Below are 25,983 nucleotides of genomic sequence, written 5' to 3'. Positions count from 1 at the left end.
TTCCATCTTCATCTGTTCTTTACCCCTGCGGCTTGATGCCACCCATTGTGCCCACATTCGCAAGAAGGCTTTTCCTTCAGTCTCTTCTCTCTGTGCCTTCTTCCCCTCCTTTTTATCTCCCCCTGTCCCTCATGCTCTCTTTTGACAGCCAACGCAGCACCTTTAATGGGAGCCATCTCCTCATTAAATACCTGCAAGGTGTCTGCAGTGGTTTGGCAGGGATAGAAAGACAAAAAGAGATGGAGACAAAGGAAGAGACAGAGAGAAAACACATCAGCTATTGTTTAGGCACTTTCTGACATGACACATAGACAGACATAGACAGATTTCACTGTGTTAAATTTGAATTACTAATGTCTCTGGAGGCAACTGAACCGAACAGAAAGACCAGGGGGTCAGGAGGAGCGGCTGAGTCAGTTCCCCCCCTCCAACCTTAATCTGGCTTCTTTTCATAGCCTTTTTTCCTCTGACACTCTACTAGAAATACTAAAAGAGGAAGAATTAAGGGAGGGAAAAGAGGAAGGAAGTAAAAGTAGAGAAGCTCAGCAGACGGGTGAGGCAAGGGATACGAAGCAGAGGTGAAGGTAGAATGAGGAGAAAAAAGTAAGAAACTGTGATGCTCCAAGTGGGAGGCAGCAAGACATGAAAGGAAAAGGGAAAGGAGGAGGAGGAGATTGGGTCTGAATGAGAGATAAGATGGAGGGGAAAAAGAGGAAGGAGAAGAGATGAGAGAAGAGAGAAGAGGGAGCGGGCTGGGCTCTGGGGCAATGGGGCTCTCTCAGATGCAGGATGGGACCATCTGGACAAAAGTGGAGCCAGGTCTCTGACAGTAAACACTGGGCATCACTTTCACATGGAAAAAGACCAGGAAAAGAGATTCAAACACCCGTCCACACTTTCTTACCACCATCAACCCACTATGCTCCACCCAGTAGCTAACTCTGCCAACCATTCTTCACACATGTTGGTGAAAAATACTGCCACTCCCCTCAATATTGGCAATTTCATCACTACCACACAAAACACCCCACTTCCAGACTGCCTTTTTTCTCGAATAACACTCCTTTGCAGTATTTTTTTCTTTCAGAATTGATTCTAAAAAACACTGCTGCCTGTCTATATATCACATCTGACTTTCTCTGAGAAAATAAACTCTGTGTGCCCCTCAGGTCACTTAAGGCCATTCCTCCAAATGTTTCTAGAGTTTAAAAAAATGGTTGCTGTTATGCTGATGAAAACTTCCAATGTCTCCATCTTCCATTTATCTAATTTTCATATATAGCACTTTTTCTCTCTAAAATGTGCTATATAAATTTCCGCCGTCCTGCTTGTTCATCAGCGGAGCTGGCTAATTACAGCAGCAACAGATATTTACAGGGGAGGAAGTGGCCACTGAGGACTTGAACCAGCAACCCCATCTCTTTCCTTTCAGGAGAGTGGATGAAACACACACACACACACACACACACACACACACACTCAATTCTACCCCCTCCCTCATGGCTCTGGAGAAGCACAACTGCCCCTCCTACCCCTCTGTCGATAAGCCCGGTTTGGAAACACTTTAAACAGACTTGCACGCTGCACCGCTACAAAAAGGGAAAACTTCAAGACATGCTCCCCTCCATACCCGCAGGGTTAATTAGAATTGTTTTAAACAGCCACTGCCATGCTTTTTAAACATTTATGGGGTGCATGCATTACAAGTAAGGCATTAACATATCCGGAAAGTTTAACCTCTTCTCTGCTCCCTGGCTCCATTACGAGTAGCAGAGGGGAACGAGAGAGAGGACAGTTGACCTCTGCTGCCCCCTGTGTTACAGCTGAAAAACAACAAGGGAATTTTCAATGAGGAGCAGCAGCCAGATTTGGATCAGAGGAATCGGAGCCAAGCCACCATGCAGGATGAATGACAATCAGCTTGTATGTTAGTGATGAAAGAGAGAAACCCAGAGAGTATGTAGTACCAATAAAAACATACATTATTAACTAAGAGGGACATAGAATAAGTAGTAGTGACAAAAAAACAACTCAGTGAAATAGGAGTTGTGATCACTTGTGGGCAAAACCACCAAAACACAGGAAACGTAGGTATTTCAGCAAAATTGAATAATTATAGGTTGGACTTAATAAAAATGATATATTCTGGGTTAATCCAAATAGCTCAACTAATAGAAACACAGCTCAGAATATGATGTCAATGTTGAAATATCCCATTTCATGAACAATCATTTTGATAAGGATTTTCATTTTTGGAGGTGCAGCCTGTACTGTGAATGCTTAAAAATGAAGACACAGTGAAATTAGTTCAACAAACAACATGAGTTTTAATGAACAGTTCCACCTCTTACCTCACAGAAAAGAGTTAGTTTGTCATCAGGCAGCAGACCGTTGGCCTCATCCAACAGGAAGTCCCTCCTTATGAACTTCTTGAAACCCCAGTCCTTCCCCTGGACAAAGCGATACGCCCTCTGGCTCTCTGGAAAAGAAGACACACGGACAAACAAGGAGAAACAAGATTACTTGAAGACTTTCACAACGTGATTAAGCTCTGCGTGTGTGAATGTGTGTGCGAAAGAGAAAGTTTGTTATGAGTCATGGCCATAAGCAGCGGAGAAACAATGGCAAAAGAGGCTGGATGCATGAAGTAATGCCTGCAGGGAGCTTTTAACACTTCAGAAGAAAACAGAATCTCTCTCTCTCCCCCGTTTCACTCTCTCTATCCTCTCGCTGCCACATAAAGACTAGTGGTAAACATGAGACAGAACTGCTGTGCCTCTTTGGCCAAGAAGTGAGAAATTGCAGGGATCAAAGCAGTCCAATTATCATGTGTTTATGGAGTGCCAATTATCTCTAACAGTGGCAGGAAGGATTCTGTAACACTCAGTTGCACTACAAAGACACAGGAAAGGTGGTGGAGTTCTTGTGTGTACAACAGGCACACTGTGGAGGCGGTCACAGCTATCTACAGTCACCTAACAGTCACAAATACTCACATACAAGGTCAAAACATTAATGGCTTTGAACTGCGGCAGCTACAGAGATCACAGCAAATTAAAGCTAATTGCAGATAGAATAAGGCCAGCCGCTAACACATAAATTTTGCAAGTAACTGAAGCTCTGTTGGAAGAATAAGACACCATTCTTTGGAGAAATTACATCATTCACCATTTTGCTAATGAGAAGAAAATGCTTCCTTGAGCACTGTTCTGGGATTACTGAGCTTAAGCGACAGACCCTTTTTGTGCATGGAGCCATCACTGTCCATTCCTGTAAGCGCAGACATAACTATATGACATGATACGGTACGGTAATAAATTAAGGTTTTATAGCTGTTTTTTTGCGCGCCTGTAAAGGATTAGATGACGCTACAGGAAAAAGCTCCACAAGCTACAATGAGAGTTAATAGAAATCAGTTTATTTGCCAAGTCCTTGTCATTTCTTCCCCATTAAGATCTTTCCAAGGATGCTCTGTAAGACACAATAAAAATGTAATCATCCATGCTTGAATTGTGCTGGCACTAAGCAGAAACAAGAAGAAAATTTAGTAAGGACACACGGATAAACAAATTGGCAAATTACCAGATGAAATTGTGCAATGCTTGGTCATACTGATAAGAGTATAAAAGCAACGTGTCCCCAGTCTCATTATAGTATATTAGAGCCACGCAGTTTTTGGGCAGTAGCAGTGAGAATTATTTCTTTTAATAAATCATAAACTTTTTTTACGTCTTCTATTAATATTTGTTATGACAACCCATTTTGCCTTCAAATTGCCAGCAATTCTCCTGGGTACACTTGTGCATAATTTTTCAAGATAATTGGCATATAGTTTGTTCAAAGTATCTTCTGTGCATTCAGATTGTTTCAGTGACTTCTTCCTCTTCATGTAACCCAGACTCACTCCACAATACTGAGATGAAGGCTTGGTGGAGTCTCTGTGGAGACTATTACAGGAATCCTTTTCTTTTTTCGTGTCACTGAAGATAGTTCTTTATGACTCTGGCTACGGAGATGTACTTGTTATCATGCAACAGAACGAACACAGGACAGCCAGAACGCTCCCTGATGGTATTGGATGAAATACCACCAGGTATTGCAAAGTGCAAGAGTGTTTTACATGAACCTAAATAGACACATAGATTGTATAATCCCCCAAATTGCTTTGATAGATGTTAGTTTTGCACCGTTTTCCAAACACAGTCAGAGTATGTTCAGTTCATTATGACCCAATCTGCCAAGAGCTGTGCATTGTCACAAACTAACAAGATATTTAGCTGGGGGTAGTTTCTAACAGGACAGGTGCAGCTTGTTAATTGTAAAACGCATAGAAATGTAGGTCATACACATCTATGTTAATTGTAGGCCTACAGTTGCAGTCTGGTAGAGAGTTGTTATAATGCACACAGGATTCAGGAACTGACAGGCAGGACTGTAAACCAGCCGACAATAGTTCAACATTGAATTCTTTCGCATTCTTCTAAAAAAATAAATTACATCACTTTAAACTAGAAATGCCTGACTGACAAACATTTATTTCTATACAAGTGTAAAAAATTTTTCCACTGGATTTGTTTAGTATGGTCGACCACTCAAACAGCCATGTGCTAGAGCACAGCTTATGGGAACATGGTGAAAAATGTATGCACTGTCCATGATCCTGAAATTGGTTCATTTAATACAGTGGTCCCTCGCTATAACGCGGTTCACCTTTTGAGGTCTCGAGAATTTCTTTTTTTTTTTTTGTGCAATTTTGCGTTGTGTTCTGCCTCCTGATTGGCTGTAGACCATAGTCACTCGATCTCCTCCGTGCCGTGTCTCCTGTACAGTACAGAATGCGTTCAGCTTGTCAAATTTACATAAATCCTTGATCGCTAGCAGTGTGACTCTGAAAAGTGTTGTACTGTATGTTGGTAAGTTTTCTCCCCAACAAACACAACAATGCCGATGAAACATTTTGCAACGTCAAAGGCACCTGTGGTAGCATCTAAAAGGCAGAGGAAGATGCTAACCATCGCACAAAAAGTTGGACTTTACCTTATTTTTCAGACCATAAGGCACATTGCATTATAAGGCGCATTAAGCAAAACAAAACAGTCAGATAAATTTTTCTCAACTCATTCCTCATCGATGTTGGATTCTCTCGCAGCTGCTCAATTTCCCCATGTTCTGGACCTGAAAACAGGGTTCGATCTTTGGTTTCATTCTATAATACTGGACTTTCTGCAACGGTTTGAACTTTGAGAGTGTTTAAACAGGAGAGAAAGTGTGAAAAGGTTCATGCCTGTCTGAGAAAAGTGTATAAAGTGTGTTGTGATGAGTTTTACAGCCTTAAAATATCTATAATAATTGTAAAAGAAATAACGCTGGCTACTTCGCAGATTTCACCGGTCACGGGTTATTTTTAGAACTCCCGCACTAAATGAGGGACCGCTGTATTTTGCTCCAAACTTTCGGACCAGTTCAAAACATCAATATGAAACATGGGTCACTATAAAAACTTCCCATGCTTGACATCCATCCAAGGCCTTATTATTTTCAGGATCGGGTCCAAAGTTAACATTGTCATCCCTCTGTTCTCCTCATTCTTCAGCCACTTTGAACCCCACAGCACAGCCTGTGGAATTCTTGCCACAGAAGCCCCAGCATGTTTAAAAGAACCTGACATAAAATCTGGCCCAGTGTTGGCAAACCTAACAAATAACTTTAAGTTGTATGAGTTGAGAGGTGGACCTGTGGCACTTCCAACACCTCTTTATCAGACTCTGTTGGTAGGAAACCACCACTACTAACCAGGATCTACCCTCAAGCTTTTGCTCTTTCAGGCATGCTTTGACACAGCTGGTAGACAATAAAAACCTGACCCTAGCGAAAGTCGTAAAGCTTTTTATACCAACAATGAGAACCATCAGAATCTATTGTCCAGACCTGGCCATGCATTTTCATTAACTTATCTGCGAACAGGTCACAGGGGCAGCAGATTAAGCAAGAACGCCCAGACCATCCACCTCCTCCAGCTTATCTGAGGGGACACTGAGGTGTACCCAGGCAAGCCAAGAGACACAATCTCTCCAGTGTGCCGTGGGTCTGCCCCGGGGCCTCCTTCCAGTGACCTGGACATATTGCATACAATGTTGATTTTTAAGAAAAACAGAGTCAGAAAATAGTGAACAGAATCCACCTATGCTTGAGTTCTTACAAAACAACTTCACAAATGTTTTTAATCTCAATCCAACTAATTTATTCAGTACTTTAAAAGGGTTCAGGTCATCACTGACATTTCAGACTTCTGTTGAACTTCCAGGCATATTACATCCACTTAAAGTCAACATTAAATTTAACTTTTAATGCAGATGACGAAATGTGCTAAAAATAACCACTGTGTCACTGAGACCTGGTAAAACAGCACAGTGAAAGTCTCGTGTTGATTCCAGCTGACTATAAGATACACAATTGGTTTTTTTAGGCGTGGGTTGCAGCCCTAAACAATTCCAAATATTAGTCGAGCTGCATGTAAAATCAAATGTTCAAATCTGTCTTTTCCCTCACAACTGCCCACTGCAAAGTATGTTTGATGTCCGGTCGAGCCATGAGTAGGTATCATCATCCTGTATTCTGCATCCAGTCAGAATCTCTTTTGCTGATGTTAAAAAGCCTAATTCCAGCTTCATGTCCAGCCAGACTCTCCCAACAATGTCCAGAGGTAAATGTGAAAAAGGCTACAGCCACCCCATAAAAGATCATGTCTAAGGCTCATACATCTGCAGGGTGTGTAAACTTAATGTGTATACACTTGCCACTTCAAACAGACTCCTCTCTAGCCTACTCTTGCATAGAAACCCCAATAGGAGATCTGCTGACAGTTCACAGTAGGAAGCACTAGGATGAAGTGTCAATGCTACTGTAAGATCCTGTGTCTAATCCCCTGTTTGGATCTGAGAGAGCAGGCAGCCAAAGAGGGGATTGGCGGGGGAGTGCAGTGCATATGCAGTTATTCCCACCACTGCTCATGCAGGGGGTCCTTCACTGTAATCCTCTGCCTCTGGAGGCTGTGTACGCAAAAGAAACTGACAGGAATCCACATGCAAACCGATACACAAATAAGCTTGACTGAAAGTCAATTCACAAAATGTATTTATGCACTTTACAAAGCTACTTTATTCATTGTTCTCCCAGCTGAACAGTTACTCTAAAATCGACTGAGGTTTTTTTTTTTTTAAGCCAACGGTATCTCCAGCAAAGTCTAGCAGGTTTGAAAACTGTGTCAAACTTTTGCTACACTGTACCTTTTGTGGCTGGGCTGAGACAAAGAATTAAACTTAATGCAGGTATCTTTCACAGGCTCTCAGTAAAATCTTCTTTCTTTAGTGACTTTCACCCACTCTTATGTCCTTTAAACATGTCTGATGGCTCTAGCATGTGTGACCCAGATGAAGCCCCAAAGCACAGAAGATACTTGTGAAGTTGTGTTATTTGGGTAAGTAACAAGACCAGTGACGAGTGAATAGTTCCCCAGTGGCAGTATCTAAAGCTAATCTAGGGGGTGAGGAGAAAGGCTGGCAGCAGGAAGAGATGGGGGGGGGGGGGGGGGGGGGGGGGGGGGGGGGGGAGAGTGAAGAGAGGTGAGAGGGAATGATGCTGGAAAGAAGCCCCAGCAGACTCAGTGAAAAGAGAAAGAAGTGTGATTTCTTCAGTGTTCAGCTGTGACAGTGAGATGACTGTGGGTGCATGTGTGGATGTGTGCATGCATACAGGCACCAATGATGACGGCTTTGTGTGTGCTGAGCTCAGCTAATGCCATGCTATCATCTCCACTGGGGCATCAGAACACTGCACTGGCAGAGAATCAACTGCAGGTCAGATCGCTGGCGCTCACTCTTTCAGTGAGCTGGCCAAGGTGGGAGTGCAGCCACTCTGCCAGAATACCAAAAAGAGCAGGGCAGCGGTGGAGGGAGGGGGGTAGGTAGGTGCAGCTGAGAGATCCGTACACATTTAGTGGAGCTACACATACCTCTTAATGTTCGGGGAAATTATAATTCAATTCCACACAAGTTTGCTTTTCCTCCCCATAACATAACCTAATTAAAAATTAAAAAAAAGGAATTGGAGGTGCATTCACTTCCAATTTATCAACAGGGAGTGAGGCTGTCGAAGACTTCTAAAAAGCTTGGGTCTTTTTTTAATTAAAATCAAAATTTCCCCACGCTACTTTGAATTATATATTTACCAGAAATGAATCCAACCGGCAGTGATTACACAAGCCCATATGGCTATCAATACCTTACGTTATTAGACACACTTGGGGTATTAGACATACTCTCCACCTTCTACATTACAAATTTCAGTGCCCCAAAGACACAGGTGTGACAAGAGTTTTTCATTTTGAAACTCTTAAACTTTGAGATATCCCTGGCTTTGTGCTGAATATAAAGTCTATGTGGACAGCTTAGGTTTCAGTAACATACCTCTTAATGTTCGGGGAAATTATAATGAACTTGTATGAAAAAACAAAAAAACAAAAACACACTTTTAACAAGTATGAATCAGCAACAAGTGGAGATAATTGTCAAGTTTTTAACAACGCCGCAGTTGCACTTCGATATTTCACTACCACTGAAATTTCTCACCCTGCCAAAAGAGAATCTAAGGTGATGCTGAAGGTGAGAAAAATGATGTCTAAACTGGCGACAGCGAGAGAAAGACTAAAGGGGAAGCCAAGCCAGAGTATTTAGGTGTGCAGGACATCCATATTCAGGCAGAAAACTCAAGGGTACGATTGGCACACAGAAAGAGAAGGTCGCCAGAAGACAAGCTGGCATGTAGAAAAATAGCAGCTGACAGAGCAGCCAGAGTCAACATCTCTCTTGGTGTCTGTCACTTTTCTGGACTTACTTTTTACCACTCAATTTTAGCAAAATCCCACTAACCACAACTTATAATTAACAACAGACTATACTGATCCATTGTTCATGCATTGACTGTTCAAGGACAATTAGTCTAGTCTTCAGTTAGCAGTAATGGGCATTCTACTAGCTTTTATAAAAAGCTGAAAAATCGAATGTAAAACGTTGCTCCCATTTACACACTGATTCAAACTGGCTGGCATAAAGAGATATAAACGTGACAGCTGTTCACACAAGAAAATCTAACCTCTACTAAAGATCGAGCTCTATAAGCTAATGTCAGCACAAACTTGTCTATTGACATTCTTGCTAGCAATGTCAATACAACCTGATTATATAAAGACTGACCAATAACTTCTACTCTATTACACGGTGCTCCACTCCCCCCACACAGAATGCCTGATCGCCTCTATCAGTCACTGAGGGCAACAGACTCTGACAAGTTCACATCCACAGCTTCAGTTAAATGAAACCAACATTTCTCATTCTTAAATTACAATATAAAGCAGACCACAGCCAACACACATGAGCTCACTTAGCCTTTGGCTACAACACAACAAAACCATTGTCTGTAGGGGAGATTTAACATGGAGACCATTTGAATACAAAACAGCTTGCGGCAATGGTTGAGAACTTTCCATCTCTCCTCTCTGAGCTGTCAGAACAGGAGTCTGCAGGGGGGCAGCTGTTTTCTCTGGCAAAAGGAGGAGGGGGGAGGACGGAGTGTGTGTGTGTGTGTTGGGGAGAGGGGGGAGTGGGGTCAAAAGACAACTTACAATCCACCCAGTAGCCTCAGAGGGGAGAACCAGCACATTAAGCAAGAGAGAGAAATGATGTGGCCAAGTCTGGTGTAGGAAAGGGGGGGGGGGGGGGGGGGGTGTCTGCAGCTGATGTTTGAATCCATCTCCATTATTAAGTACAGACCATCAGAGGATCCACAGACAAACACCCTCTCTAGTGAGAAGCTCAAGGGCTGACTGATGCAGATCGGGTGTTTCATTAGATAATGTCAAGCAAATCCGTCATAGTATATCCTACACCCTCCTGTTATGTACTGCAGGAATATTCATATTTTCCATATAAACAAACCCAAAACATGGGAATGAATACATCTGTAAAAATGGAAAATATAAATATGTCTTTACTTCTCCAGTAAGCTAAAAAAAAATATATAAATGGAAGCAAAGTTAAGATACTGGACTTACTCTACTTTAAGTTCTCACTAGTTTTTCTAACCATTTCTTCCTTCTATTCAACTATCCACATTAAAAGAAATATAACCCAATAACTATTATATTAAATATGGTCCCTACAGGAACACAGTATAGAGGCAGACAAATCACTGTCCTGCCACAAACAGTCCACAGCCGCTCAGCTTTCTTAATTAAGCCAATTTGTTTTTATTTGACTTTTTTTTTTTCCTAGAGGCCTGGATTAAATTGGATTCTAAATGATCCAGAACCAATAGAGCAATCTTTACTACCATATTCTTAGACACAGTGCTTGCTAAAGTGTCACAAATATGCTGGCAGTTGGGTAATTTTCTCCATTGACAATGCAAGTGCAGTGGAGAGCCTAGGTTTCCCCAGGGGGAATGTGAGAAAATTGTAGGAGGGCATATGGCAAGAATGGGATGGGGTGTGCACCATGGAGCATACCATTTATTACAGAAAGCCCCTTGAGACAAAAAGAGAGCAAGAGAGTCAGAAAAAGAAGATTCTTTTTTACTTCACTTGGCATTCCCAAAATTCAGGTTTTCTCTGGCGATTTAAGGGAGCAATATTACCAAAATTGTAAGGCCTTGAAATTATACATCTCCACAGTCTAATTATTACTTCTACCAAAGAAAAATCCTCCATGCAAAACTAAACTATAGATCACAAAATACCTAATATCCAGTATAAGCACTACAAGAGAAACTCTTCTTCAGTCGGCCACTCAGAATTAAGATTTAGTTTTCAAATAGTGATGGAATTAAAAAGGATAAAAGAGAAAGAAAACGAATTTGTGAGTGAGAAAAATGGCAAAGGTCTAAGTGAGCAAATGAGGTACCTAAGTTCACATGGGGGAATGTTTCTCAGCAGGAAAAATGATTTCCCTTTCTACACAACCTGCACCGCAGGGTGTTGTACACAACTTCACTGCATATGCCTCTCATTCAAACACATTTCCGCCTCCCACCTCTTCTCGTCTCTCTACCTCCCTACCCACCCGCCCCGTCTTCCCTCCTCCATGCTTCCTGTACAGTGAGCTGCAGGGTACTGGGAGAGAGGGAGGCAGCCAAAAAGCCTGATAACCAGGAAGCGGTCACATCTGGCCCTCACTAATTCAATTCCACACAAGTTTGCTTTTCCTCCCCATAACATAACCTAATTAAAAATAAAAAAAAAGGAATTGGAGGTGCATTCACTTCCAATTTATCAACAGGGAGTGAGGCTGTCGAAGACTTCTAAAAAGGTTGGGTCTTTTTTAATTAAAATCAAAATTGCCCCACGCTACTTTGAATTATATATTTACCAGAAATGAATCCAACCGGCAGTGATTACACAAGCCCATATGGCTATCAATACCTTACGTTATTAGACACACTTGGGGTATTAGACACACTCTCCACCTTCTACATTACAAATTTCAGTGCCCCAAAGACACAGGTGTGACAAGAGTTTTTCATTTTGAAACTCTTAAACTTTGAGATATCCCTGGCTTTGTGCTGAATATAAAGTCTATGTGGACAGCTTAGGTTTCAGTAATGAATTTGAATATATTTTTCAGTGTCAATTAGAACAAGTTAGGATTTCAGAAAATAAAACTGGACTCCCATGTATTTTTAAATGCTTGTTAGTCTTAACTTCTTGTGCCGGTGAGGGAGGGGTCATGTGTTTATTATCATGTCAAAGCTCCTCATATAAAACATAATGTTACCATCTTGATCACCTGTATTATAAATATGTTTTCTTTCATCAGTGTGTGCAATGAACTTGCAATCTTGTTGCTTTTCAAATAGTTGCTTCGAGGACAGGGTCTACGATTCACATGCAGACAGTTGGTGTCTTTAAAATAATTTGACTGTGTCAGCTATTAGTCTCAGTTTGCGATTGAATGGGGTCAAGCATCAATGGCATTTAATGGTGAGCAATTAGATCAGTGAAAATTGCAAATATGTTGCCATCTACATACACAGAAATTCACACTAACAACTTAAATTGAGAGTATAGCCAGAACCTCATTCAGAAATCCCTCCACAAATACTGACATAGTTGCTAGAGATTGGCCATTTAACTGCAGACTATGCTTTTATAGGAATATAACCAAAATGCAACCAGTTGGCAAAACTGGTGTCTTATTGCAAAGAGATGCATCACAGATGAGTTGTGCCCAGGTAGACTAGCTCAGATTGATTGCAATGTGTTGCAATCTGTCTGTGTTTATGAATTAAAAAGGAATTCCATGCTCTTCGTAAATCTGTCTGAATGTGGCTGCAGTCAGTCTGAGTCAGACTGTGACTGTTTGGAGACAGGTTTTCTTCTACAAAGTGATCTGTGCAATCACCTTGTGACCAAAAGGAGTCACCTAAAACTTGAGGATGTTGCACACTCAATCTCTGGTAAGCCAACAGGTCGTCACGCCTACTTGAAATCAGTCACCAAATTTGAAAACATTCACAAATCAACGATTTTTTTTCCAGTCCAAGGAGGTTTTCCTATTTTGACTGAGCCATAAGGCTATATAAATAAAACTGACTGCCATTGTTTAGGGCCTGGTGATTCTGACTTACCCATGGCTTTGGTCTCCTCTCCCTTGGCATTGAGGATAGAAAACTTAAACTTGGCACGCACTTCACTTTTTGGGCAGCTAACCAAGAGGAGGTAAAGTGATAAATAGTCTTTGCTCTCCTCATCCAGACCTTTAGGATTCACACGCAAACACCTAGGGGAAAGAAAGGGAAGAAACACACTAGTGAGACCAAAAAAAAGAAGAAGAGAAAAAAAAAGGACAAGGGGGAGTATCAGTTCCTGGAAGTATCTGTAATATTTGTAAGTGACAATCTGATTATTCTTAGATGAAAAGTATTGGAAATTATTGACAATGATTTTTACTTTTCATCTGATATGTACTTTAAACGGTCGCTTCTATGCTCCACTTCAGCTTTTAAATGTGTTTTATAATGGCACAAAAACGTCTTCCTCATCAAACACAATCAATTACTTAATCGATTTATGTTTTAGCCAGTATGAAGCAATTTCTCTTGATTTCACAAATTCTCAAACAAGTTGTTAAAAATCGAATAATGTCCTTATTCACAAAGCAACATTTAATTGAAGCTTTAGACTACATCAAAGCACAGAAACCACAGCAGTTAAGGCTACTAAAGATCTGCTTAGCAGCAGTCTCAGACTACTCTTCATGTCCAAAGCTATTGTCACCAAAACCCTCCAGTAATCAAAGGAAATGATGCTCAAAAGTAAACCTATAATCTGTCTGGTGCACTATTATGTTACTCTGACAATAAGCCAGACAGACTCACACTTGTAACATGGTTTCAGGGACAGTGAGACAATACCACTGTGAGGTAACCCACTGCTGTGCCATGGTTGGTTAATGATCCCATACACTTAAACAAAGCCACAGCAGCAATAACGCAGTATTATAACTCATAAGGATCAGGATCCGTCACAATTTGCAGGTTATTGCAGGTAAAATGCCAAGCACAGTTTGGATGAAGACCTGTTAGGTGATCACCGTGTCTATGTTTGATTCGATTCTGACCAGGAGGAGTAGCGATTCTTGTGACATGTGGCTGTATGGGAAGACTGACAAATCTCCAGAGGCGCTGTCACGGCATAAATTCATCAGATAAGCTAAAAACATATTTTGACATTATGAAACTTGTGAATAAATAAAATACATAGGATTTAATATATTTCCTAGTCACTAATTAACCACGGTATGCATTAAAGTGGAAGATATAGCCATTAAAAGGGTATTTTTTTAACAAAGTAGGAAGCAAAACCAATATAAAGTTTCACTGTACTCACAAAAACCCAATAAACAACACCTGATTCTAATACTCCCAATCTCCCCTCAAAGTCTTCTTCTTTGCTTCCAGCGAAGCTACTTTTATTACAATGCACCTGAAAAGTCATGTTCCAACACCTCACACGTGTGCATCAGGAGTTCCACCTTTGATCTCAAACTTGTGCAGACTTCTGTGTCAAGCTGACCCAACCTTTATGTCAAGGATTGTCACTACTAATATGAGCCATTTTCAGTAGAAGTACACAGTGTCCATGGTGAGATCCGTGATCAGCAGTAAGCTCTTTGGGGTATTTTCGTTTTTTGTTAGTTTTTTTTGTTTGTTGTGGGAGGTTTCCCTTCCCCCTGTGCTTTTGGGTGGTTTGGGGTTTTTGTTTTTTGGGGGGTTTTTTTAGGGGGACATTTAACCCAAGATCAGACCGACTGTTGAGGGCTTCAGCAGTAATTGAATAAGGAGCCTGAGGGAGAGCATTCAGTGCAAAGTCATGACCTGTGGTGCGTGTCAATTGTACACCAATGCACACAAACTGAACTTTGGCCACAAGCACAGTCATCACTCATCACCCGCCATACTTGTCAGATCTAGATCCTTTCGATTCTCCTCTTCCACAAAAACAAATGCAAGTTGAAGATCTAGAATCCTTCACAGACGTGAAATTGGTCTGAACAGCAAGAGCATCCTCGAAAAAGTAGTGTTATAGGCGCTGCCGAATTTCACAAGCAGACTGGAATCGGCCAAATTGAAATGAGGGTAAATCCAGCAGAGTTTTATAGTCAGTAGTGGTACAACGTAGTTGAGCAAAGAGTCTGAGCTTTCCTAATATTTCAATATGAAACCGCAATAATTATAAATAAACATCAGAAATCTAAAATAAATCACAGGAAAAAAGGGTCCTCAGCAATGCAACAGAAACCAGTTTCACAAAAGAATCATAGCTTTGTGTTTGCAACATATGGATTGTTTGTTGCACAGCCTGTTACAGTTTAAGTAGCATCAAACACTTTACCATGGCCATATGGACTGTTAAGCATCTGGAAACTAATTCTGGAAATTATTTAATAATATTTTACGACATTATATGAATTACTGTAATAATCCTGGCATCACGTCATAGTCAGCTGCCAAGTAAGTCTTACATTTTTCAAATTAAATAACCTCTACTTAAAAAGTATTATAAGGTAAAAGAAAATGAAAAGAAAAGCGAACCTGGCCTGAATTCTTAACAAGTTCTTATTAATTCATTTATGTTTGTCTCTAGTTTTTATTGTACAACTTGGGGGGCTGATCTGCAGTGCAGTGCACTGGAAAAAGATGCAACTGAAAAAGAGTTATGCTACAGATGGTTAAAATAAAAATAAATAAATAACAGAATCGTTCACCCGGAAACAAAAGACTAATTAAGTCATCATTCTTTAACATGACACAGTTTGCATCCAATTTAAACAAGCAACTTACATAACCCATAGTGACTACTGCATTGTTTTATCCCAGGACATAATCATTGCCTTCATCCCCCTAAAATATCTTTGGCCACTACATAAATGCATGAGATTTTAAATGAGTGACCCTGACTTATGTGGAAATGAAATCACTGGCATGTCATACTTAACACAAATCTTTGATGATGTGGATCCAAAAAGTACTCATCAGTTCAGCCATCTACGGAAGTCAAAGCATGACAGCCCAGTAGCTGTTCACTTAGCCAGTTTGTACAGCTGCACTCTCGGCAATTAGGTACATTTCCAACACCGGATGGAATAAGTCTGTCAAGTCATTTCAGGGCAAACTAGTACAAAATCAAATCATATTACTGCCTTCAAAAATTTAGCTTTGACAAGGATGGATAAGCACTGTAGCACCTTAAACATAACAGTTTTTTCTTTGAACATTTTTTGCCACACTTTGCAGGAATCAAACAAAGTCCAAAGCTACGATCTGGAAAATTCAGCATACATTTATCCATTTTCCCCTGGTCAGACTGTGAATATTAGCGGACGAAGAATTATAGAGCAATTTTCTGTGTACCTAGCCACATCCTCCACATCCCTCAGTTCTTCCTGGGGAGTTGCCAAGATGTTTCAAGGAAAGATGGGAGGTGTGAACTGCTCAAACTCAACCTATAATTTTAAACACGACAAGCAGGAGGGTGCTCATCTCAGAGCAAAGTCCCCTCATCTCAGAGTAAAGTAATCCAATTTAAATGTGGGTTTAACCTCAGATCAATTCATGCATACTAACGTGTCATGCAAGAAGGTATATTTTAATTTCAAAACATATGCTAATAAACACTGCAAACACAGACACGTTAAAAGGCACAGAGCAATGATTGATACTCCACGTGTAGAAGCACGTAGATCACGTAAATGGTAAATGGCCTGCATTTGTATAGCGCTTTTCTAGTCCATAGGACCCCAAAGCGCTTTACACTACATTCAGTCATTCACCCATTCACACACACATTCACACACTGGCGATAGCAAGCTACATTGTAGCCACAGCTGCCCTGGGGCGCACTGACAGAGATCTAAGTTGAAAATCCTTAAGACGACTTCTTGAAAGGACATTCTCCAAAAGCACTCTTAGAGCAGGAATGCTGTACTTTATATGTGTTAGCTAGAATGATGAGACTTTACTAACCATTTGAGTTTGTCATTGGCTCCTGAGGAAAAAGTGGAGCTTTTGATGACCTCTCCCATCTCCTCACGACAGAAGCTGAAGTTGTTGATGGTCCACATGTAGGAGAACTTCACCACTTTGATCTGCATAGAAAAAGCACAGGATCGGCTGAAACCAGATCTCCTTTTTTATATATTTATCTATTCTATATGGGTAAGTGGTCTTTGGTCAGCCAGGACTTCAAAACCGCACATCAAAACTGCCTTTCATCTTAATAAACACTGACAACAAACGAAGGGAAAGAAGAAAGGATAATGGAAAAGTAGCCACGGAAAAAAAAAAACAAAAAAACAATTTTTCAAGGACGTAGCAGAGATGAAAAAACAGACATCATCAATGACATACTTTATCTAGCTTTGCTCTTATCAGGAAAGTGTTATCTGAGCTAGTAAAGCCTACACTGCAATAACTATAACAAATACAATTTCATAGAACAGATAACCATTAAACAAAGAAAACATGTAAAATGACATCAATTTTTATTTAAAAAAATAAAAAAATAAAAAAAATAAAAAAATTGGCTGGTAATGTAGAAGCCATCAGGGAAAAAGCATATCAGCAAGCTAGATTTAATATTGCACAAATACCAAAAAAGTTAAAAAAAAAAAAAAAGATTCACCATTAAAGATTAGCAAAAGCTGCACCAGGCTGATTAAAGCAAAAGATACATATTGTGTAACAATGTTCAAGAACACCTTTATGGCTGAATTACTCCTCCAATTTAACACTGCACCTTGTAAGTTTAGAGAACTTTTTTTAACATTCAAAATTGATGCAGAAGAAACCGCGATATCGCCACCTTGTTAAAACACAGAACCTAGTTCACCCGCAATATAGCTCAACGTCTGACAGTTTATCTAGTAATCTGGGTGTAAATTATAGTAGTAACTGCTAATATAGCCTTGAGCCTCTAGCCTCAAGCAGAAATAAGAAGCAGGCAACAAAAATCTCTTACCAACAAACCAACAATGTTTGAAGAAGCTTGAAGCAATTTGTCAGACTGTGCATAGCCAATTCTAAAGCAAAGATTGTACTTTATAAATGATGAAGATAATTTTGCTTGCATGAATCAAACTGACATTTGATAATCTACGGGCAGAAAACAACAAAAGGAGGAACCGAAAAAAAGAGTATCTCAACCTCCTGACTGCATGAAAGCATCCAACAAAAGGGACCGATTACCAAGTAATTACCAAATTACTAAATTCAGAGTTCTTCTGGGGTAGAATTAGATTGTTTTGCTAAATCCAGCCAGGTAGTGCATATGGTACTGTGCAAAAGTCTTGAGTCAGGCCTCATTTTGTTATATTTTGCCTCCAAGGAACCAAACGTTCTTCTAATTTTTAACGTGGTCTTGAGCAGTAGTTCTCCTGGCTAGTTAATCATAGTTTCATTTAAAAATTAGCTGCTTTTTAACTTATTTTCAGACCAGAAAATATGAACATTTTCACCTGCATTTTTTTTTTGGTTTGTTTGTTTAGTAAGTCACTTAACTTGACTCATTCAAGCATAAAAAAGGAACTTAACAAAAGTGATAAAGCAGTGTTGTATCTACACATAACAGGAAAAAATGGCAACAAAGGGTTTTTAAAGGGGCTATGTAGCAAACGGTCAGGAAAGTTAAACCTGTAAAAAATGCAGCAAAAAACAAACAAACATTGTTTTATAATGTTTTTGCAACACCAAGTTGATTCCCAAAGAGCTATTGGCCATAAAAGTGGCCAGTCTAAAAACCACTTGCAGCCACCACTGCTAACCCTCAGCCTCCTAGTGGAAACACCTATGGTATCAATTTCAAAAGTGACTGCATTCAGAATTTGCCCTGTGACCTTAAGATAAAGGTCACCGGGATTCAAACCTGTCTGAGAATTTTAGCAGCTACACCTATTGGTACCAAAACTCCTACGCTACCTCGTTATGTAATCACATTTTAAAAAAGCTGCTTGTCCACGTTGCCTGCCCGTCTAGTGGGGATATAATAACAATAACTAAAAGTTGTGTTATTCAGCAAACACCAGACACAGGACCTGAGAAATGTATTTGGTCCATCAGTTGATTGATCTACTGTTTGCTGAACCCTTATCAGAAACAGTCTCAGTGCAAATGTGGCTGTCAGAAAGCAATTTTTAAGGAAGCGAAATGAGAAGAAAAAGCTGAGGTTTGCCAAATTACACAAGAACTGGGCTGAAAATCAGTAGCAAAAAGGTCTTAATGAGTGCTAAATCCAAATTTCTAATTTTTATATCAAATCATTTTCAAAATGTATTAAAGAAGTCAGAGGAGAGGTACAACACAACACAGAGGTTCTGTCATCCTTTGGTGCTGCATTTCAGCCAGTGATCTCGTCAGAAACGATGGAATAATGAAAAAAGAAAATATTGTCAGATTTTGATTCATCATGCAATACCATCTGGAAACTGTCTGATTGGCAACAGCTTCATTTTTCAGCATAACAATGATTCCAAAAACACTGCCAATGCAAAAAAAAAAAAAGCACCTGGATGGAAGAACACACAATGGAACACACAACTATCAGGCATGGATTCACATCCCCAGAGACTGGACTTCAAAATTATCTAAACAGTTTGGGATCATCTGGAAAGTGAACAAAAGGCAGATGACATCCAAAGAAGATGTCTGGAATTTCCTGAAGAACTATTCCTTATAACTACTTAAAGACATTACGAGGAAGCTTGCCGAAGTGAGTTCGGGCTGGTTAAAGACAAAATCTTATAAATCCTCTAACATCTTTAAAGACCACAAATTAAATAACCTCAGCATTTACAAGGGGTGAAATTAAAATTATGGTTACAAAAGCAGTCCAGTAAAATATACCCCATTTCTTATTTCTCAGTTTGTACATCTTCATTTCCTTTTTTCGCATTTTACCAGAGTATCAAATGAAGGAGGTGATAAAGAGATATGAGGAGAGAAGAGCTGAGGCAACAGGCGTTGAACAAAATTAAAAATCACTGCTTCAGAGCCTCATTTAAAATGTATTTCTAGCGAAAACAACTATTGCCACAGGTGTGTCATAAATTGCTTCGTTATATCCCAACTACAGCTGTATTTGTTTCATCTCAGATGGTCAACGGTTTTGCAAATCAGCAAAATATTATCTATTAAGTCTACTTTTTAATTAAATTAAAAACGTGGTGCAATGTGATCAGATATACTTTTGTTAAAACACACACACACACACACACACACACACACACACACACACACACACACACACACACACACACACACACACACACACACACACACACACACACACACTTTTTACTTCAGATGCATTTTAGGAATTGAGACATCCTTCAGCATTGTGTGCTGAGATTAATTTCCAGGCAAAAGGACAGGAGACACAGGAGACTGATTAATGGCACTGGTTAGTGGTTACCATCTTAAGTAATGCCTGACAATCTAACTATAATATTTCAAGATGCATTCTGGCCTGATTACGGTTCAGTTTAGTAAAACACAAGGAAGTGAAAAAGTGAAACACAAAATATAAAAAGTCATGCATTACTCACCTGAGTATAACACCAGCTCTCAGCCACAGGACTGCTGGACATTTCTGCCGGTGGTGGGGGACTTGGTACTCTGGACATTGCCAGCATTGATGCTGAGAGCACAGAGTTGGGCAGTGGCAGCAGCCAGATGTGGGATGAGGTGGTATGAGGTGTATGAGGTAGGAAAGGTCCAATAATCAGTCAAGCTGGCTGCCTCTTAAACCCCTGCCATACAGAGAACAGCAGAAAGTTGAATTCAGTACAACAGACTCTAAAATAGCTACAGGCTCCCTGTAGTGTCACAGAAATACAGCCATTAAAACAGTTTGACTTTTAAAGCAACAAAACCGATAACTAAGAAATCTGCGACCTTGTGCATCCCATGTGTGTATGTGCCTCTCTTTGTACATGTCATGGCAATTCTTAATTAAATGTTTGGAATAATTGAGTGGTATTTCCCAGTAAGTAGGAAGCAAGGGCTCTGGATTTATTTGTTTTGGGGCAGGGATAGCTCAGTAGGTAAAGTGGTCACCCCATGATCGGAAGGTCGGGGGTTCGAATCCACTTAACGGCTACCCTGAGGTACCCCTGAGCAAGGTACCGTCCCAACACACTGCTCCCCGGGCGCCTGCTTAGTGGGCTGCCCACTGCTTCACTGAGTGAATGGGTCAAATGCAGAGAAAAACAAGTAATTTCCCCATGGGGATCAATAAAGTATCTATTATTATTATTATTATTATTATTATTATTATTATTATTATTATTATTATTATTTAAAAGAGTCTTTGGCAGTCAAAGCACAGCAGCAGCGTGCACTCGGCTTCACTAAGGGAACCCTTCCTTTATCTGCGCGTGGTTTCGTCTTTGTTTTGCTTTGAGATGAACAGAGTGCTGTGCCAGCCACGTGATTCCAGCCAGGCTGCATCCCATCCGCTGTGGCTGTAAGTGAAGGGCAGGACTTAAGACTTTCATCTCAAGCAGCCAGTCTGTACTCACAACACACACAAGGTCACACTTTACTTTCAAACGACTAAGAAAGGTCAAAGTTTTGTTTGATAAGCACCTGTTCCAAGGCTGTTTTTATTCCAGAATACTGCGGTACAGATTTAGACTGTAACGGCTACATCACCTCTCCGCTTCCATTTGAAGCAAAGCGGAGTTTCCTCATTATTTTCCTATTCTAATTTTTGGTCCGTTCTATACTAGCAGTCTCAAATGCCTGAACATCTTACTGAAAAATAAAAAGGAATATGCACGGTTTGGTTTCAAAGTGTAATTTCTCTGCTGTCTAAATCTCTCATTTCCTCTCGTCTCATTCCCTTACGCTCCTTTCAAGTTCCTCTCCACAAATTTCATACCTAAGTCATCAAGGTCTCAAGATCTGGCTTTTCTCACTCAACCTGCAAGTCCCCCTGATCTCCTGCCAGAGAAACCTTTCCACTCCATTGCTTAATTAGTGTCTGATTGAAAGACAAGTTTAGGACCTAAGAAAACTTGGCAGAAACAGTACTGGACCAAGAATCCAGAGAGACAAAAAAAGGGAAGGAAAGGGGTAAAAAGGTAAGAGGAACCTCTGTCTCTTGGTAAGTGGATTGGAAACAGAAGAGGCGACACGCGGACCTCACCGGCTCTGGAACCAGACAACTTAATTAATGTTTAGAGCTAACACCTGAATCTGATCATCTCAATTCAGTGCCCCCTTTTCTTCTTTTGTGCCACTTGTATCTGATGAAAACACTGGTGGCATTTTCGCTCAGTAAAACAATAAAATATTAATCAAAAAAAAAGTCGGGAGGAAAAAAAAGCTGTACTCATTTGCAATTTAAATTACCTGAGACTTCCTGGCAATTAATTACAGTCTATACGAGTGAGCGAGGGTGGTTTTTTACATGCGTGTGCTTCCTCGTGTCATTATTCTGGTATTGTATCACAGTGTATTCAAGGCACAATTTACCAAGTGGCTTTCTTGTATCGTGTCCCTTAAAGAACACAATGAATGCCTAGTAATCACAGGAAATCAATTTAAGAAAACATGACAACACTGGCAGCACTGCTAACAGCCTCACAGCTTTCTAAATACACCCAGATGACACTTAACCAGAAAAAAGCTTGGGATGTTTTTTTTCCTTGTTTTTCATGACAAACATCAAGAGCAAAGCAGTAGGAGAAAAGCAACAATAACAACTGAGAGACAGAGGAGATGCGTGCTAATCATAGGACTCCCTCAGGAGAAATGTCTTCAGACAGTTCATTTGTCACAGGAATCTGAAGATGACGGTGTGAACGAAAGGAATGGCTAATAGGTGATAATGCATATGATGTAGGGAAAATAAATATTGTCACATTACAGTGTATGGCAGGCACAAAGACTGTGCTCTCCCAAAGGCAATTAAAAGACAAAGGAAAGAGGTAATCGAGGTGCTGTGGTTCAGATAAGGACTGAAGAATTTTTTGCAGCTACTTGGTAGCCATCAGCACTTCTAAGGTTGGATAAAAAGCAGTGAAAATTAGGATGAGGATAAGAAGTGCTTAGAAAGAGAGAGAGCAATGCAGAAGAACAGCAAACAAGTTCAGATTCTGCAGAGTATACATCAAAATTTCTCTGCCTGCAAATACAGCAAACTAAAGAACTAGACAACAGTTTACTCTTCTGTAACAAAAGCATACAAACGCTGTGCTAGGGATGCTGCATTGTGAAGACTAAATGACCTGTCCTTCTTTACCACTACAATTTTTGAGGGCTATTGTTGTATTGAACACCACTAAAGTAAGAGGTTCTATTTTTAAATCTGAAAAACTAATGTCACAAGCTCACCAAAGTATTTTCTGCATGGTTTTCACATGCAATTTACAGGCCATATAAAAATGAATTGAGTCACAAAGATGTCACCATCTGGTTTGTAAACTGCCATTTCGAAGACTCGGTTTTAGCATTGTGGCATTGGCTCTCCTTTTTTGTTTGTTTGGGGGTTTTTTGTAACTGTTAAGTTACAAGATAAAACTACAGAGCCTGGTTAACAGTGCTGCGATGGACTGATGGACAACATCACACAGTCACAGAAACCTGCTAACGCTAGGCGACTGTTAGTCATGACAAAATAATGCTAAAAGGTTAAATGTTCACAAAAATGTGTACAGGGGAGTTATTTAAAAGTTTGCCCCCAAACAGCTGTTGCAAAAAATTTTCATTTCTGCTGGGCATTTTAGCACAGAAGTCCATGGGGACTCATCTTCAGAGCAATTTGTCATCATTTGAGTAACTGGAAATGAAGAACCGTTTCTGGCACTTCTGCATGAGCCTTATTATAGTCTTGGATGTTGCCACTCTGGTTTTAACCCATTCTGCACTTACAATAATTACAGTTTAATCAAAAACAGAAAGTGCACGGTAGAAAAGAGAAAATGTTCTGCACTCCTGTCCTTCAACATCGGTTTTTGCACATCTTTATTGAAAATGTCATTATCACAAAATCTTGACTGACAAGACACATCATTCCTGATTTTCTGCACAACAACCTCAGCACTAAAACCTCTTGCAACCATTCATTTTTTAACCTATGGTTCATTTCAAGAAGTCATGTTTTAACAAATGTTCTTACTTTACATTCACATAAGTGTCAAAATGGTTTATGTCTCTCCACACACTTACACTTAATGTCTCTCAACACACACTTAATCTTAAATGATATACAACAATTTATCAGCTCTTTGACATTAGAATTTCCTCAGTTTTTTACATTTCAGGACTACAGACAGTGAATAATTAGAAAAAGAAATAGTTTACAAACTACATAAGCAGAATAAATGTACCCTACAGATCAGAATTCAGTGCTATGTTGAGTTATAAGTGTAACTTGTGGGCTTCCTTAGGGCACGTCGTCATTTTTTACCTTTTACCTTGCAGAAGATTATGTTCAAGATGCCCCTTTCAAATGACACCTTAAAACCAAAATGCAGCCGGCAAAAAAAAGCATGGCACAAAACAAGTTTGATCTTCTGTTTTCTGTATGTATAATGCAGAAGGTGTGACTGTGTAGCAAAAGGAGTATAGGAGGATGGGCCAACTTCAATCCACATTCTCATCCCATGTCTGCTTTCAGAAAGGTAGGCCAGATGAGGAGAGTGAGACCTGGAGCCCATTTATATTCATTACAGAAAGACAGTCTGCTCGCACTCTACCAGTCCAGTCACCATCTCTCTCCATCTCTCTGTCACATACTTCAACACGCCAGGGAAGAGACTCTGACAAACCAAAAGACAGATAGATTCAACTTCTTCTGCATAAACAAGAGGTAAGCGAGGTGATGCTGCGTCTGCCTCTGCCATCAGGATGAGAGCTAGAGGCCACCAGCTGTCCAGACTGTTACAGCCCCACGGTATACCGGTACCACATCACTAACATGTTACACACTAAGTGAATACATGACACTCGGCTCATGGTGTAATAATTCCTGTGCTGCGATATTCACTCCATCTGTAAATTTTACGTGGTGATAGCATATTCTGTGCATATGTTACCTCCATCTGCAAATCTGATATTGTGAAGAGCTTACAATGCATATTTACACTCGAGGACACATTTCTGTTCATTTGTTTTTCCATCTGTGCTTGTGACAATCTGAATAGCTGGTGATGCACATCGCTTGCACAGCCTTCCCAACCTCAGTGTCAGTGAGAACAATGCATATTTAGCTTGTTTACTTTCAATATGTCTAGCTGTTGGAGTATTATCTTTACTTCATTGCAGGATAAAAGTATTTATTGGCCCTTCTAAAAAAAAAATAATAATAATCTTAACAGGATCAAAGAAATGCCAAGTTTGCCAGACATTTGATATTTAAAACATTTCCAATCATTTAACTAGACTTGCTTGGGTTTGCCAGATAAAACGTGTAGATCACCAATAAGATTTCCATGCAGGATCCGTTGGTGCACAGGTTAACAACCATGGTGTAGATAGGAAGAGAAATGGAGAAAGGATCATGTGAACAATGTTGTAGAGGTGAGGAGAATATCAGCCAGGATCATGAGTTTGAAGGTAGAAACTGAAGCGTTGATGCTGAATGTTCTTCGATGAAGAAATGCAAGTAAAAAGGAACAGGTGTGATGAGGTGGTGTTAGAGAGATATAGTGTTAAAAAGAGAAAAGCACAGATGGCAGAGAAAAGGATGGATGAGGTGAACATGCATTTCAGGAAGAGGCAGGAACATAGGGTGACAAAAGGTGGGGAGGACTGGGAAAGTACAGCTGAAGTGGTAATTTGCTAAGAAGGTGTACACTGTGGACAGAGAAAAGGAGACTTGGCTTTGAATGAGGAGGTACAGGAAAGCATTCAAAAGGGTTAGCAAAGAAACAAGAGGGATAGTCAGGAGGACGAGTAAAGTAGACAGAGCATTGGGAGGCTAGGTGGCAAAGAGAAAGGAAAAGGTGTGTAGTGATTTCTATGTGAGGCTGGAAAGGAGCTGAAAGATGTTGAATATGGAGCTGCCAAGTAGGAGGAAAAGAGGAAGACGACAGAGAAGATTCATGGATGTGGTCAAGGAGGATATTCAGAAGGTTGATGTGACAGAGGAGGATGCTCGGGATAGGGTGAGATGGAGGCAGATGAACCACCGCAGTGACCCCTAAAGGGAGCAGCCGAAAGCAGAAGCTCATGCATAGAAATGCTGGAGAGTGCACATTGTTAAGCTGCTGGGCTGACAGAGCATACATCAGTTGTAATTTTCTCTGAATTGTTAGCCTGACTTCTCCCAGATTGTGTTCTTTTAGACCAACTAAAATTCAAACAAAAAACATCTTTGACAAAGAACATTTGCTCATATTGTTTCCTCAATTAGACTGAACAGCCATAATG

The 25,983-nt window shown here is 40.2% G+C and overlaps 1 protein-coding gene across 7 annotated transcripts in view; it reads right to left on the bottom strand.

The window, feature by feature from the left end:
* The window catches only part of spop (speckle type BTB/POZ protein), a 99,522-nt gene that overhangs the window by 34,046 nt on the left and 39,493 nt on the right, over positions 1 to 25,983 (bottom strand). For all 7 annotated transcript variants that reach the window (XM_082529083.1, XM_082529082.1, XM_082529081.1 and 4 more), the window contains 4 exons: positions 20,151 to 20,354; positions 16,576 to 16,697; positions 12,679 to 12,830; positions 2,352 to 2,479 (listed from right to left, as the gene is read on the bottom strand). In XM_082529083.1, coding sequence (XP_082385209.1) covers positions 2,352 to 2,479; positions 12,679 to 12,830; positions 16,576 to 16,697; positions 20,151 to 20,237 — 489 coding nt within the window. In that variant the 5' untranslated portion in view covers positions 20,238 to 20,354. The remainder of the gene's footprint in view (positions 1 to 2,351; positions 2,480 to 12,678; positions 12,831 to 16,575; positions 16,698 to 20,150; positions 20,355 to 25,983) is intronic.

The sequence above is a fragment of the Aulonocara stuartgranti genome (genome assembly GCF_965226115.1).
Source record: "Aulonocara stuartgranti genome assembly, chromosome: 4".
NCBI lineage: Eukaryota > Metazoa > Chordata > Actinopteri > Cichliformes > Cichlidae > Aulonocara > Aulonocara stuartgranti.
This window is presented reverse-complemented; position numbering and strand designations above follow the sequence as displayed.